General features: G+C 31.6%; 1 protein-coding gene across 3 annotated transcripts in view; it reads right to left on the bottom strand.

The window, feature by feature from the left end:
- Window positions 1–16,630, bottom strand: part of TBC1D19 (TBC1 domain family member 19) — a 146,475-nt gene that overhangs the window by 68,123 nt on the left and 61,722 nt on the right. For all 3 annotated transcript variants that reach the window (XM_081303212.1, XM_081303211.1, XM_081303213.1), the window contains 4 exons: window positions 14,796–14,868; window positions 10,269–10,307; window positions 8,082–8,194; window positions 875–949 (listed from right to left, as the gene is read on the bottom strand). In XM_081303212.1, the coding sequence (XP_081159338.1) occupies window positions 875–949; window positions 8,082–8,194; window positions 10,269–10,307; window positions 14,796–14,868 (300 nt within the window). The remainder of the gene's footprint in view (window positions 1–874; window positions 950–8,081; window positions 8,195–10,268; window positions 10,308–14,795; window positions 14,869–16,630) is intronic.

Genomic DNA, 16,630 nt, shown 5'->3' with positions numbered 1-16,630 from the left:
TAGGTAAAAGTTTGGTACACTATATGGCAAATAGTAAGCAGTCACACAATCACAGTTGTTATTATTGCCCTTGGCCATGTTCTACTCAGACACATTTCAAGGTCTTCAACATGTTATCTTTTCTTCCCCATTTATGAGAACTGCAGTAAGAATCTCCTTTACATTTTAAATTATGAATTTAAAATCCAAGTCTCTTCAATAGTAAAATTACTAATCCGGCAGTAGTCATATCTTATGTTATGCATTAAACATCTACAACTTGACTCAACAAGTTGATTAACAGATGCTTGAAGACAAACATTCAAAGTATTCCTACCCTGAAACTTGAAATATATATGGCCATATATTTAGAAACTAAAACAAATTTAAAAAGACTTCAGTTCAAAGAGACATACAAGTAGGCCCTAAAGAATCATGAGATAAAAATGATGAAATTATTATACTCTGTTTTTCTTTTCAGTTGCTTCTATATTTTGTTTGTGTAGAAAACTTAAATTTTTAAATCTGTTTTTCTTACTGAAAAAACAGGAGGCCCAGGAAAGGATCATGAGGACAGATTCATAGGGAAATGAAAACACTGAATTCAGACTGTAAGTTTGAAGGCCAACCTTAATTTTATAGGTAGAATGATAACTTAAAATTATTATTTACCTATTTATTTGAGACAAGGTCTCACTAAATTGCCAGGCTCACCTAGCACTTGCAATCCTCCTGCCTCAGCCTCCTGAGTAGCTGTGATTACAGGTTCCTGGCACTAAAAATTATTTTTCAAGTTTAACATATATCATTGCACCTAGTACCTGTCCTTCATATGAAAAACTCTTAATTTTTAATGATAATGAAATGGAAAAAAACTATACATATTTTTACTTACTTTATATATTAGACTGTCCACCAAAAGGTCATGTTGTATCACATTCATCTTAAGTTGCTCATAATACAAGATGTCCTAAATGTAAAACAGGTCAAAATATTAAAGGTCAGTCACATTTATAAAGCCAGTCTCTATAACTTTAATAAGTAACAATCTTAATAATATCATAAATACTAAGAAAATAGGAACTCTGTTCTATTCATTACTACATCCCCCAAGCCTGACCAATATAAGATGTTCAACAAATATGCCTGTTCCTTTACTCACGATAACATCTGGCACTTTGTGGGTATTCACTCATTATTTGCTAAATTGATTTTCATTTAACTTTAATAGCAAATATAGTATTTATTAAGTAGTTTCTAAATACAAGGCACCATTTTAACAATTAAACATGAATTAACTCATCTAATCCCAATAAAATGGGATTGAATTTTATTTAATTTCAATAAAATGAAATAGATCAATGATTACTATTCCCACTAACATTTCAGAACTAAGGCCACAAAACTATGAGATTTGATTAATCCATACTGCCTAATATGCAAATTATTACAAAATAGTAAGTTCAAACATAATAAGTCACTACTAATAGTAAAAACAATCATATGGTATAAAAATAAATCAGATTTTATATTAGAATATGGTCTCATAATACTTTAAAATTTGACTTTGTATCATGATGAGATAGGCTTATGTTTATTTAATAGAGAATAAGAAATAGAAGGAAGAAGAGGAAAATTAAAAGGAAAGGACTAAGAAGGAAAGGAAAGGGAATGAGGGAGAAAGGTAAAGCGGGAGAAGGGCTTGAAACTGTAATAAAGTTAAGCATTAGGTTAATACTTGATCAGAAAAAAAATGTTGATCAGAATATTAAGGACAAGGGTCAGGATCAAATGGGTAGTAGCTGTCTTAAAGGGAGGTGGCAATATTGTCTCACTGCTTTAGCAGATCCCTACATTCTTCTGAATGCCACCATTCATCTCACAGACCTGGTCTCCACCCATGCCCACTGCTTGGCTTTATCATATACACTGCTCTGTGTGATTCTTTCCAGAGATATTTTCCTAAACAAGTAAGAGTTGTGGGACAGGATCACCTGGGACAAGGAGGAATATTTACTGCAGGATGATATCTTACTCTAAGTTTCTGGAAATACTGATTTCTGTATATTTTTCATACATCCATTTGTCTTACCAAAATGTCTTGTTTACATGTTTTTATTAGTATACTATCAGTAAAGGTAATATTGGTGTTCATTCTGACATAATTATACATGCATGGAATAGAACTTGCTCCATTTTAGCTTCCAGTACTTCCCTGTTCCCCTTTCTCTATGCCATTGGCATTCTTTCTATTTATTTATAGTTAGTTGATGCTATATAGAGAGACGTGAAGGTAAAATTCACTATTATATATATGTATGTGTGTATATATATATATATATCATAAGCTCTTACTAATCACAGTAATTTTTTGATCTCTTGGATTTTCTGGGTAGACAATCAGTCATCTGCAAAGAAGGTAACTATGTTTCTTTTTGTCCCCAAACATAAACCAATTCATTTCCATATCGTATAGCTAGGACCTCAAAAAACTATGATGAATAATAATAATGATAGTATTACTACTTTTTTCCTAATTCTAATGAAAAGAACTTTGGCATTTTTGTTTATTTTGTACTTATTGTGTTTTGAGAACTAGTCTTACTATGTTTCAATAATTCCATTTACTTTAAAGATTTGATTACAAATGGCTGTTGAATTTAATCAAGGCCATATGATACCTACTGACATGTTTTCCCCTTTAATACATGGATGTCTGAGGGGTAAAGGTCTACTGGCTGTGACACCCATCATTCAACACTCTCAGTGTTGATTCAGTTGATCCAAACTGGCCAGTCCAGTCTCCCTTTTTTCTCAGTGGTTCTCTAAGCTGCATGGTTGGTCAAACAAATGACCTTCATGTTGAAGGGGATTACCCTTGAGAATTCTTATTAACATTTTTATTACATGATTTTGCATTTTATTCAAGGACCTTTGTATCTCCCACATAAAGCACTGAGAATTTACAGGTCTTACAGACATTTGAAAAAACACTGCTTTAGAACAATTTTGGTGATAATTTATTTTAACTTGAAATTTGCTTTAACATTTTTACTGACATAAACAAAGAATATCGATTTAAGGAAATATTTCTTTAGGTAATATATATGGAATATGTATTCATATCTGCATTATAACCCATGAATTATAAGTACTCAGAGAACTTAATTTTAGTTGCTAAATTTATTTGAAATTGCATTTGTAATACTTTTTATTATAAATAAATAGTATTCCCTTTGTAATCAATGCTAGAGAACTACTAAATATTTTTAAAAGTAATCACTAAAATATTAATTTTAGTATCACATGCTTCCACAAAATACATCTTCAAAATACTGTGAATGAAATGTTTTTAACTCTGAAGAAAATTTTTATTGATTCTTGTTTTTTTTTAAAATATTTTTATAGTTGTAGATGGACACAATAACTTTATTTTATTTGTTTATTTTACGTGGTACCAGGGATTGAGCCCAGAGCCTCATGCATGCTAGGTAAGCACTCTACCACTGAGCTACAGCCCCAGCCCGAATATTTTTATTGGTTCTTATTGTTCCAAATGGCTAACTAGCCCATAAATATAATTCTACAGTATTCTAATAAATTAATGTACAAATACTGATTCAGATGAATATTAAAATATTTTAATAGCAGAGCATTATATATGAAATACTGACTGAATGAAAACTGTACCATGTTGGTCAACAATTCTCATCTTTCAATAAAAATTTCAAATTTACAGATCATATGTGAAAAGTACTCCATTTCTGAAGTTCATAATTTCTATATATTGTTTCACACAATTTAACAATAACTTAGAATATATTGGCTTTTCCCAACATATCCCTTTACACTGACTTTATTACCTATTAAAATACAAAGTGAATTAAAAGAACTTATTGATAATTGACTTTGCAACAAAGATACTACAGACATAAGAATTACACAATTACATATGATCCTAAATTTACATATATAAATTATATTGTCTAATTACATGTATATTTGACAAGTAAATATTTTATGTTTTGTTATTTTTTGTATATCACATCATATACCTAAGTAAAATGTAAAATTTTAGTATATTTCATTTAAAATTTATCAGATGTTTAATATTCCAGGTTAGAACATAGAGATATAATAGTAATTCAGAGATGAGTTTCCTGATCTCAGAGAAATTTAGGTTAAACTTAAACCTTGGTTATCAAGTGATTTAGACATAAGTTCAGATAGAGTTCACAGAATTTGAGTTATGCTACTGTTTACTAGAATCAACCATTGTCTAATATATTTTATCAATACATGGGCAGAATTGTATACCTTATAGTTTCAATGTTTATTCAAAATAAAATTATTATGTGGATTTAAAATTTTGAGTTTCCTAACAAATGGATATAAATAGTAAATTGAATTAAGGGAAAAATGTTTTTTCCACCCAATTATAATTTTTGAAGATCTAAAAATATCTGTTAAACCAGTTATAGGGCAATTTGCTGCCCCAGAGCAGCACGAAGATATGCAGTTATCATCTGTATTCCTACCAGGACCCCTACTCACCCATATGAATTAGGAAAGGTTTCCTGGAAGGCAAGGCACTATAAAATGCTGTGAATAAATTAAAGCCTGCAACTTGAGATATATAATAGTGATATTGACAAAATATATCTTCAATTCTAGAGGAAAAATTCAGGAGAATCTGAAACTAGAAAGGAGTTAAGAAATACAGATATCTAGTATGCTTCTCTTATTTGTACAGTTAAAAAAATAAGATTTCGCCAAGCTAAATGTGTTACCTTGTGATTAAACTAATCCTCCTACTTCTCACTCTACACTGTTTAGTCTCAGCAGATTTTAGTGTAATGAGAGAAAAACATGGATGGGAGAGTCAAAATTATAACATATGGTTTTACTATAATATATTATAACATATAGTTGATAAGGGACAAACTTTATATTAATATTTTAATTTATACTATAAAATACATAAATATTTATACAATTCCGTGATTACCAGTAAAAACAGGACATTTTAAAGAGTATTTGGTATAAGCTCTAGAAATGCATATAGTAGGAGTAACAAATTATGAATATGAAAAGCACACATTGAAAAACAAAGTAGTCCAAAATTTAGCATCAGAGAATATCCAGCAATATCATTTGGTCTAAAACTTCTCTTAAATAAATCAGGATATAAAATCAACACCCATAAATCAAACACATTCCTATACATCAGTGATGAATCTACTGAAAGAGAAATGAGGAAAATACTCCATTCACAATAGCCTCAAAAAAAAAAAAAAACTGGGAATCAATCTAACAAAAGAGGCAAAAGACCTCTATAATGAAAACTACACAACACTAAAGAAAGAAATTTAATAGAAGATGGAAAGCTCTCCCATGCTCCTGGATAGGCAGAATTAATATTGTCAAAATGGCCATACTACCAAAAGCATTATACAGATTTAATGCTATTCCTACTGAAATCTCAATGACATTCTTCATAGAAGTAGAAAAAAGCAATCACAAAATTTATTTGGAAAAAATAAGAGACCTAGAATAGCTAAAGCAATCATTAGCAAGAAAAGTGAAGCTGGAGGCATCACAATACCAGACCTTAAACTATACTACACAGCTATAGTAATAAAAAAGGCATGGTACTGGCACCAAAATAGACTTGTAGACCAATGATACAGAATAGAGGACACAGAGACAAACCTACATAAATATGGTTATGTCATAGTAAACAAAGGTGCCAAAAACATTCACTGGAGAAAAGACAGCCTATTTAACAAATGGTGCTGGCAAAACTGGAAATCCATATGTGGCAAAATGAAATTAAACCTCTATCTCTCACCCTGCACATAAATCAACTCAAAGTGGATCAAAGACTTATGCACTAGAACAGAGACCCTGCAGCTAATAGAAGAAAAAATAGGCCCAAATATTCACTATGTCAGCCTAGGATCTGACTTTCTTAACAAGACTCCCAAAGCACAAGAAGTAAAATCAAGAATAAAAGGGATGGATTCAAATTAAAAAGCTTCTTCTCAGCAAAGGAAACAATAAAGTGAGGAGAGAGCCTACAGATTGGGAGAAAATCTTTATGACATAAACCTCCGATAAAGCTTTAATCTCTAGGATGTATAAAAAAACTCAAAAAACTTAATACCAAAAAAAAAAAAAGAAAGAAATAACCTAATCAATAAATTGGCTAAGGAACTAAACAGACACTTCACAGAAGAAGAAATAAAATTGATCAACAAATATATAAAAAAGTATTCAACATCTCTAGCAATTAAGAGAAATGCAAATCAAAACTACTCTAAGATTTCATCTCACTCCAGTCAGAATGGCAATCATCAAGAATAGAGGCAACAATAAATGTTGGTGAGGATGTGGTGAAAAAGGTATGTACACTCATACATTGCTGGTGGGACTGCAAATTGGTGCAACCACTATGGAAAGCAGTATGGAGATTCCTCAGAAAACTGGGAATGGAACCACCATTTGACCCAGCTATCCCACTCCTTGGTTTATACCCAAAGGACTTAAAATCAGCATACTACAGTGACACAGCCACATCAATGTTTATAGCAGCTCAATTCACAATAGCTAGACTATGAAACCAACGTAGGTGTCCCTCAATAGATGAATGGATAAAGAAAATGTGGTATATATACTCAATGGAATATACTCAACTTTAAAGAAGAGCAAAATTATGGCATTTGCCAGTAAATGGTTGAAGCTAGAGAATATCATGCTAAATGAAATAAGCCAATCCCACAATACCAAAGGCCTGATGTTTTCTCGAATATGCAGATGCTAATTCACAATAAGGCAGGGGACACCAGTGAAGAATAGTGTTACCTTAGGTTAGGTAGATGGAAGTGATGGGAAGGAAAGGGAGTGGATGGAAGGTAGGAAAGATAGTAGAATGAAACAGACATTATCACTGTATGTATATATGTGACTATATGACCAATATGATTCTACATATGTACACTCAGAAAAACGAGAAATTATATCCCATCTATGTATGATATATCAAAGTTCATAAATGCATTTTACTATCATGTATAACTAATTAAAACAAAAAAATTAAAAAAAAATCACTAGTGTTATTATTTTAAAAAGGAAACATAATTTTTGACAGCACTGTTTATAAGAGATTTTAAAAATATACACATACATAAATAAATATACACATGAATTCAAAATCTGCAATGGCAAAAGTTATCTTTTATAATATATATTGTTTTATTTTCTTAAAGTCTGCATAATTACTAATTATAATTAATTTTAACATAATTAAATGTAATATGTAATTATTAATACCATCAGTGGTGACTATTTACATGCCAGGCATTGTGATAAAAGACTCATATACATTATTTTGTATACCTGACATGATTATTCTGTGATATATACGTAAGTATGGGTTAACTGAGGCTTGAAGAAACTTAAGTAACTTCCTCAATGATATATGTTTAGTAAGCTAGATAGACATGTTTAGTATAGCTAGCTAGACAGTTATAGATATATCCACTAGGAGTACTTCAGGAAGAATCAATGTCTTATAAAATTTTCCTTTATTAAATTGAATACCTGTCTGTTGGTGAATTCCCTTCATATTCATCATACTTCATAAAATAAAAAATGTTCTTAGATTTGGAAAAATAATATGCCTATATAATCTGTCAAATTTTATAACCATGAGAATAGTACGTATTTAAAGGTAAATATAAGAACAAATCATTCATTTACTTTTAATACTGAGTTGCCCTTCTTTATTTCTTCCTATTCTAACATTTCCATTCTATCACACACCTTTATTTATCTAAATTATCAGATTCCACTTCTCAAAATGTTACTTATGGTTTTGTTGGAAATATATAGGATCACATAACAAAACCTTCTATGTTAAGAGCACTGATTAAGTTACATGTTAAGTTTTGTCTTAGAACCTAAAACTACAGTGATTTTGAAAATGGCGGGGGGGGGGGGGTAAATAACAGACTAAGAAACAAAGTTTCCATTTTGAATTACTGATTTTTGAAAAATAAACATTAATAGCTCAAATGTGACTCGTCATTTTTTCATCTTACCTCAGGTTGACTGGAAATATTCAAAATGAGGGCCCACAATTCAGCTCTTAGTGCTGTGGGACTGCCTTGTCTGATGTACTGTTGAGCAGCAGCACTATCTTGTTCTGTTAGAACTGTCAAAGGTACATTAGAATCTCATTAGAAAATTCATAATGTAAGAAGCATCACTAAATCTTTAATTATAACTCTTTTGGGAAGCTAACAATCCTTATATTTGAAAGATTATTAAAATATAAATAATTACACTTTTTCTTGTGGGAGGTCAACCTTACATATGACTGAGTTACACTCCCCGGCTGGGTGCTGAGGTGCTCAGTCGCAGAAATGTGGCACCCTTTTTGGGTGTGAGGGTCGGTGTCTTGTGCATGGGTGTGTCTTGTCTTGCTACAGCCCCATGGGTGAAGCTATGCTTACCTGTTCCTTCGTAATCTAACCCCTTGCCCTGTTTAGGATAGAATCTTCCATGGAAGTGCCTTGTGTGTGTCCCCTTCTCTTACTGTGTCCTTGGGTGTGGCCTACCCAGGTATCAGTCAACCTGCTGACAGTGGTCATCATGAAGATACTCAGCCCCCTGAAACCTGTCCCCTTGCCTCATTTGAATAGCTTCTCCTCAATAAAAGGGGTCAGCGCATGCTCTCTCTCTCTCTCTCTCTCTTTCTGCAGACCCTTAAGGTCAGAGGAGCCGTCACAGCAATCCCAAAGAAAAAGGTATTTGTGTCTCTTGTGTGGTTATTTTGTGCAGCCCAGTTAGCCCAGTTTGACTGGAGTGACCCCTGAGCATTTTAGTCGTAAGAACAGAAATCCGGCATTTTCTTCCTTTGATCCCTAGATTTTTTATATTGCCCCATTTATAACCCTAAAAGTGTCAAGTCTTAAGATTTTCTAGCTTCTACCCAGCCTGACAAAAGCTTTTAAATGTAGGTACCTTGAGAATACGTTGCTTTAACTATAGTTCCATGGATCGAAAACTACTAATGGTGCGTGTGTATGTGTGTGTGTGTGTGTGTGTGTGTGTGTTAACTATTTAGTCTCTATGATCAAGAAAGTCATATCTATAAACCCTTAATTTTTTTTTACACATTCCAGTAAATCATGAAAGTTCTAATACCTGTAATTGGTACTGTACATGAAGTATCATTACTAAGGGCTATATAAGAATGTAAATTATCCATTCTATTGGATGACCTTTTAGCTAATCCAAAAATCAATATAAAGAGGGATTTTTAAAGGAGAAAAACAAAGATCTGACGAAATTTTAAGACAGCCAAAATTATTCTTAAGAGGGCAAGTTTAGCAACTTGTCATAAACTTTCATGTTTATTTTCTTTAACGAAAATATGGGTTATTCCCTAAGTAAATAAAGGACCAAAAAAATAAAACAAACAAAAAATAAGACACACTAGACAATAGTTGATGTCTAACAGTACATTTTATTATATTTCTCTTCAAAGAGGAAAAAAATCTTTTACTAAACAAAAATGGCATGACTAGAATAAAGGGATCATATAAAATAAAGAGATGAAACATTCTTTAATTTTCAATTGTGTTTAATGAAAGTGTCAAATCACACAATGAAGTCATTTAAATATAATTTTGAAAAACTGAACTAAGGAATTTGGTAGATAACTGTCATAGAAGGTACACTTCAACACAAAGACGTATCTGTACTTCAGAGTTCAAAGACACAATGGGATTTATAAACACAAGGAAAAGAATCATCAAAAGAAAGGGGGAAATTATTCTCCAGGATACAAAATAGCTGCTTCAGTTATTAAGTCTTAACCATTGTGACAGCCAGCAGGAACATACAGGAGCACATTCTCATTAATACTAATGAGAGGTGTGTGGGGGCATCAAAGAAAAAACCTCTCACTTTGATTATAAAATTAAATTCTACTGCTGCTAGTTTTAATGTACTGTCACTGAAGAACGTGTGTCTGTATGTCTTCAGTGAGCCAACTGTGCACATCTTTATCTGACATTTACTGATGAGACTAAAATGATGCATTTCCTTCAACATAAAGATACAAATAAAGATCACTATCAGATTATCTGCATTGTTTAATATTACTCCTACTTAGATTTTTAGCTTTTCAGAGATTAAATTTCAGTTGGAGGTATTTTATGGAGACATTTACTTAAACTGTCCCATTTTTCAGAAATTGTAATAACTTGCTAAAAGCTTACCTTTTTGCCCAATACGTACATGTTCATTTTCAAAAAGTTCTAATAATATTAAAAGAAAATAAAATTATTAGACACAAATGTGATAAACCACATTTAGAATAAGAGGTATATGTCTTCTGGTAGTTATATTTCAATTATTTTAAAATTGAATGGCTTCTTAGAAAATAACAATAATATTAATTCTAATCACAGAAAAAAAACTTTTTCTAAGTTGTTTAAAAGTAAGTTCATATATTTAATCAGAAGAAAAAGCAGTGAATTAATTTTCCCTTTGTTAAAACAGAGTATTATTCTCATATCCATCCTTGATTTTTTTTCCTAAAACAATCCCCAAACTAAAATTTGTTGATAACTTCCTTTATATAGTCATACTTCTTCTTAATCTACTGGTAAAGTATATATAACAATAGTATATCTTATACAGGTAAAATCTCACTATACAAAAGCCATTTGAAAAGATTTTACAGGAAAGACTATTTTTTTAAGTATCAATCATATTGGAAAAAGACTCATAAACTAGACTATATTAAACTAAAACATCTTCTGTTCACCAAAAATCACCATTAAGAGAGTGAAAGATTAAGTCTCAAAGGAATAATATATTTAGAATATATATATCTAACGAAAGACTAACATCCAGAATACATAAAGAACTTGTGATAGAAAATGACATGAGTCTAATAAATAACTTGAGTCTAATAAACATGTGAAAAACCTCTTGACCACATTAGTTACCAAAGAAATATAATTATAATTATTGTGAAACACACAATCACAAATGTAAATGACTGATAATTCTCAATGCAAAAGAAATATGGAGCAAATTGAACTTCTCATACAAAGCTGATGGGAGTAAAAATTGGTACAATCATTTTGGAAAACTGGCAGTATGTACTAATACAGAACTTACGTACATCATATGATAATTACCAATTATCTCTCAGATATGTAAACAAAGAGACAGTACAAGAATATTCATAGTAACACTATTGATAAAAACTAAATAGTGGAAACAACTGAAATGATTACCAACAATAGACAAGGTAAATAGTGATACACACACACACTGGATTACAATACAGGTATGAAAATGAGTGGTTTATCATCAATGTTTATAGCAGCACAATTCACAATAGCGAAACTGTGGAGCCAACCTAGATGCCCTTCAGTGAATGAATGGAAAAAAACAATGTGGCATTTATACACAATGGAATTTTACTCAGAAATAAAAGAGAATAAAATCATGGCATTTGCAAGTAAATGGATGGCACTGGAGAACATAATGCTAAGTTAAGTTAGCTAATCCCAAAAAAACAAATGCTGAATGTTTTCTCTGAAATAAGGAGGCTGACTTATAGTGGGGGAGTGAGGGGGAGCATGGGAGGATTAGATGAATTCTAGATAGGGAAGAGGGGAGGGAGGGAAAGGGAGAGGGTAGGGGATTAGCAAGGATGGTAGAATGTGATGAACATCATTATCCAAAGTACATGTATGAAGACACAAATTGGTGTCAACATACTTTATATACAACCAGAGATATGAAAAGTTGTGCTGTATATGTGTAATAAGAATTGTAATGCATTTCACTGTCATTTATTTTTTTAAAAAATCAAAAAAAAAGAAAATTAGTGGTTTATAAAATTCTACACAACATTATGAATCTTACAAACAACATTAAACAAAAAGACACAAAAAGTACATACTGTATGATTCCACTTTATAAAGTACAAAAACAGACAAAACTAACCTATGATGCTAGAAGTCACAATAGTTGTTACCCTTAGGGGAGTAGAGTCCAGAAGTGTAGCTAAGGGGTTTTCTAGCATGCTGGTAACATTCTTTTCTTGATCAGGTTGGAAGTTACATAAATGTTTTCACTTTGTAAAAATTCACTGACATATTTAATGATCTGTGTACTTTAAAGCAAGTACATTATACATCTATAAAAGTTATTTTAAAATTATAGCAAAACAAAGAATAAGATTATGAAACTATGAGGGGAGAACTTTTTTTAAAATAATTTTTTTAGTTGTTGTGGGACCTTTATTTTATTCATTTATTTATATGTGGTGCTGAGAATTGAAGCCAGTGCCTCCCATATGCTAGGCAAATGCTCTACCACTGAGCCACAACCCCAGCCCGCTGAAGGTGAGAAATTTTTGATCTTTCCCCACCCCAGAGAAAGATCAGTTGGTTCAACTTCCTTTTCTCCTCCTTTCCCCTACCTTATGAGGAAGAAAGAGCTAATAACTGAATTTGGAAGATCCCAGGACAGTAAATAACCTTCTCAAATGATTAACTGTGTATGAAAGGTCAAAACTTTGTATGACTTAGTAAGTAGAGCCCTGCTTCAACTGCCCCTTCTACATAACAACAGCAAATACCACAGTGATCTTCTATGTCATTTATCACCTTATCTTCCCTAAGAGCAGAGATTGTCTCATATCTATATACTCACCAGCTTCTGGCCCACAGCAAGGTCTCTATATGCATTTGTTGTATTACAAGTGAATCAAAGAAGCAAAATCTATTTTCTAAGTATTGTGTAACTATAACATTTAGAATAATTTTAAGTAATTCTTAAAGATTACTTCAAAAGTGAAAAACAAATATAATTTCAGGTCATGTTACTATTTTCTTTCCTTTTCTTATACCTGGCTATCATTGGCCATGGACAAAAGTATATTTTATTCTTATAAAATTAAAAAAAAAGGCTAGCAAAGGTGGCAGGAGGGAGGTAGCATAGTATACTACACTTTGGAGACAACCTGCTTAGTTTTGAATCCTGAATCCACAACTTACTAGTTTTATGACCTTGAGCAAGTTACTTAACATCTCTACTTCTTCAACTATCTCACATCATACAAGAAATGAATACCACCATACACCACCAGAATGACTAGAACAAAGAAGATGGGATATACTAACGGGATACATTAGGAAGGATGTAGCAACTGTGACTCTCTTGCACTGTTGGTGGAAGTATAAACTAGTATCATCTTCTTTGAGAACTCCCTAGCAGCTATCTACTAAAGCTAAACATATATAAACCTTAGGACACAAAAACTGCATTCCCAGGTACATGTTCAACTAAAGAGAATGGTATGTTCACCAAAAGATACATGCTAGAATATTTAGAGTAGCCTTATTTACAATTGCCTCAAACTTAAAACTTCCCAAATACTTATCAGCAATAGATGGGGAAAAAAAAGTGATATAAAGATACAGTGAAATACTATAAAGCAGGAAAGTGACCTACAAATACATACAAGAAATGAATACCAGTATGGCTGAATCTCACAAATAAAACATTAAAAAAAGATACATCAAAGAAAAACACCATGTTCTTCATACATATAAAATCCAAGAATGGCAAAATTTAAGAATGTCTGCTAGAAATCAGAATAGTAGTTATTGAAATAAAAGATACAGATTGACCTGGGTTTAATCCCCAGTAACACACACACACACACACAAAAGGTAAAGATTGAAAGAGGTTGGGAGGGGAGCTTCTGTTTATTGTGATTAATTTGTACAAATTAATTGAACTGTCCCCTCTGATGACATATATGCTTCATTATCCATTACTGAAGTTTTAAAAAATGGTAACACATATCTTAAAAGTTGCTAGGTGGTTAAAATGAGATAATATACATGAAACAGGATGTGCTAAAATAGCCATTTATTATTATTATATTACTATCATAATAGTAATAATCAATAGCCAACTTCTTTATTTAATAGGAGAAGAAACATGTTAAAAGATACTAGCAACTTGTCTGAGGCAACGAAAGAAAGGACAGTAAGTCCCCTAACCCTGCCCTGTATTATTTCCACATCATGGGCCTCCATACTTTAAGTCAATTTTTACTTCAATCTTTTTTTAATATATATTCATTAGTTGCACATAATACCTTTATTTATTTGTTTGTTTGTTTGTTGTTTATTTATTTATTTATTTTTATGTGGTGCTGAGGATCGAACCCAGGGCCTCGCACGTGCTAAGTGAGCGCTCTACTGCTGAGCCACAATCCCAGCCCTACCTCAATCTTATTATTGCTAAATGCCACTCTATTTTTTTCATGAAATGTACTTGTATCCATGAATACAGAAATTATCTAGATGATTAAAGTTTAAAAGACATGATTTTGAAACCCTAAGTCTATTTGAGGAAGACGCTAGTGTTCACTTAACTTGGTGATACGAAAACAAAAATAGATAATGATGGCCAGTGAGGGAAATTGAGTGCTGCTGAGGAAGATTTTGCCCGTGTAGCTACTTACATGTCTAATAAATTTTCAGAATTATTTTAAAGACCTTCAAATAAAAAGACTAAATCTAGTTGAACTCTGATAATTATAAGATACAGGATCCTATTCAATAATTAACAATAACAAAGGAGAGACAAAAGCATGCTTTGTTTTCAGATAGTTTATGACACACCTTTGAGAAAAACAAGATAAACTTTAAACTCACTCTCATTTATCACGTATCATTAATTATATGTCATATGAGAAAAATACTAACCAGGAGGCACTTGTGTAGAATCATCTATACCCAGCTGTCCTGTATTTAAGCCAAGTTCTGCAAAGCATTCTTTCTGAAAAATAATACATTTAGAATTAACACACATCTCAGACTTTGCTACATACTGAAAGATCACCTAAACATCAGCTTAAATAAAAATCATGTGACAAGAATCTATGTTTCATTCAAATATCTAAAAAAGAAAAAGACATTATCAGAAACCTAGAGTAACAAAAAAGTCTAAAATTGAGGAGTGGGACAACCATAAATTATTTATTACATATATTACCATATAACATTTAATATTTCTATGTGAAATAAACATGAAGAGTAAAAATATAAGCCTAAGGAAAATTAATATATTTAATTGTAAAAGAATATTCTCTGAATGTGTATACTAATATATGTATAAAAGATATAATCTCTCTCCAAATGTAGAGCTTTTAGTAATATTTTTCTCTCCCCTAATTTTTCCTGGCTAAAAAACATTTTTACTTTGACGCCTTTGACCAATATAAGTGCTGCTCTTGTTTACAAAAACTTTTTCAAAACCTCCTCTTGATTTTGCTTTTTTAGGTTATAGACTTACCAGTAAAGTAAGAAATCCTTCTGAGTTAAGAACTATTACATTCAAAGCTTTCCTGAAACACATGCAATCACTGATAGCAGATGTAGCACTTACCAATTTTATATTCTAAAACCATTGTCTAAAATTACCAATACAAACTTGTATCTGGGCTTTCTGTGGTGTAGTACTTTATTCAGCTTTTAATCAACTAAATACCATAAATATTCAAAACAACTTATATTTATTTTCAAGTAAATTTATAGTATCAAGTGCTCTGCTAAAATAAGGATAAACTAGATTTATTCTCCAAACTTCCTTTACTTGTTTAGTACTGTATAGGAGAGTAATTATGCTTGTCTGGCATTTGTTAAACATACAAAACCCCCATATTATTCACATTGGTATTATTTTCTAGGTAATTAAATATTTCTATTAACATTTTCCTGTTTTATTGTTATTCTAATTGGTAAAACCATACTTCCTCCCCCTTTTAAAAAAATGGAACTAGTTTAATTTTCACCTTTTTATCTGGTACTTATCTCCTTATTTATAAGAACAAGTTTCAGATATTAGTTTCAGATATCTATTGATTTTATATGATAAATCAGGATTTTAGTGCATGTATATTATTTTTTTCTTCCTTCCAATATCCCAATATAATTATATATCAATTTTTGGTAAAATACATAGTATAGATTTGCATTATTGTAATTAGGTAAATATTATTTCCTCATCAGCCATGTTGTTTCCTTACATACCTTTCCTTACTGTTAATTTTTCCCCATACTGTTTCTATTTAAACTGCTTTTTCACTTTTACAATATTCTTTAATCATTTACCTCTTCCTATAGCCTTTACCTTCTCTGAAAAGACCCTTGTCAGTGTAATTTCACATGTGGTTCAGTCTCTGGGATCATCTATTCTGTTGCGTTTCTCTTACAGGCCTCCTTCCTGGGATCTTCGGCTTCCGGCTCTAGTCTGGGATCATTGTGCTCCAGATTTTTGTTGTGGCCTTTATCCTGCAAATTCTCTTCACTGTCATTTCTGAAAATTCCCCTTCTCTTTGGTTGGAATCCTGTTGCTTGGTTCCATATTTTCAGTTTTGCTTATGACCTTATATGAAGCACTTCTAAGAGGTGCTGGCATGGAAGAAAATATTTTAAATCATATACATCTGAAAATGTCTACTCTACCTTTGCATTTGATTGACTGTGGTTACATACAGAATTTGAGAATTAAAGTCATTCAGATTTTTAAAGGCATTACT

The sequence above is a fragment of the Spermophilus citellus genome, assembly GCF_964194105.1.
Source record: "Spermophilus citellus genome assembly, chromosome: 8".
NCBI classification, from domain to species: domain Eukaryota; kingdom Metazoa; phylum Chordata; class Mammalia; order Rodentia; family Sciuridae; genus Spermophilus; species Spermophilus citellus.
Note: the sequence above shows the minus strand (reverse complement) of the source record. Positions and strands in the feature narration are given on the sequence as shown.